The sequence below is a fragment of the Fonticula alba genome, assembly GCF_000388065.1.
Source record: "Fonticula alba strain ATCC 38817 unplaced genomic scaffold supercont2.3, whole genome shotgun sequence".
Taxonomy (NCBI): domain Eukaryota; order Rotosphaerida; family Fonticulaceae; genus Fonticula; species Fonticula alba.
In genome coordinates, this window is record NW_009242973.1 from 1334881 (window position 1) to 1335318 (window position 438).

At 62.6% G+C, this 438-nt stretch overlaps 1 protein-coding gene across 1 annotated transcript in view; it reads left to right on the plus strand.

The window, feature by feature from the left end:
• Positions 1–199: 199 nt before the first annotated feature.
• Positions 200–438, plus strand: part of H696_02085 (hypothetical protein) — a gene marked incomplete at both ends in the record, with an annotated part of 857 nt that continues 618 nt past the window's right edge. Inside the window, one exon of the mRNA XM_009495982.1 lies at positions 200–424. Within this exon, the coding sequence (XP_009494257.1) occupies positions 200–424 (225 nt within the window). The remainder of the gene's footprint in view (positions 425–438) is intronic.

The window sequence follows — 438 nt, forward strand, 5'->3', positions numbered from 1 at the left end:
CGGTTCCTTCGGTCAATCTCCCCCCCGAGCAGGAGTACGTCATGCCCCCCCCCCCCCCCCCTTTACCCCACCTGCCTCAAGCTGCCTTTGTCCTCCCTCCCCCCTCACCCTCGTCTGGTCTGATCCTCTTCCCTCTCAACACAGACAGGCCGCTCACTCGATAGTGTGCGCATCGCTGGCCGTCTATGAATACCCATCCATGCGTTTGGCATACGAGGCCTCGCTGATGACCACGGTGGAGGTGGAATACATCCCCGGCTTCCTGGCCTTCCGCGAGAGCCCTCCCCTGCAGCAGCTCCTGGAGCATGTGCGCCAGAGCAGCCCGACCCACTTCCCTGATATGCTCCTGGTCGATGGGAATGGCCTGTTGCATGAGCGGTCATGTGGCCTGGCCTCCTACCTTGGCGTTCAAATAGACCTCCCCGTACGTCCTCCCCC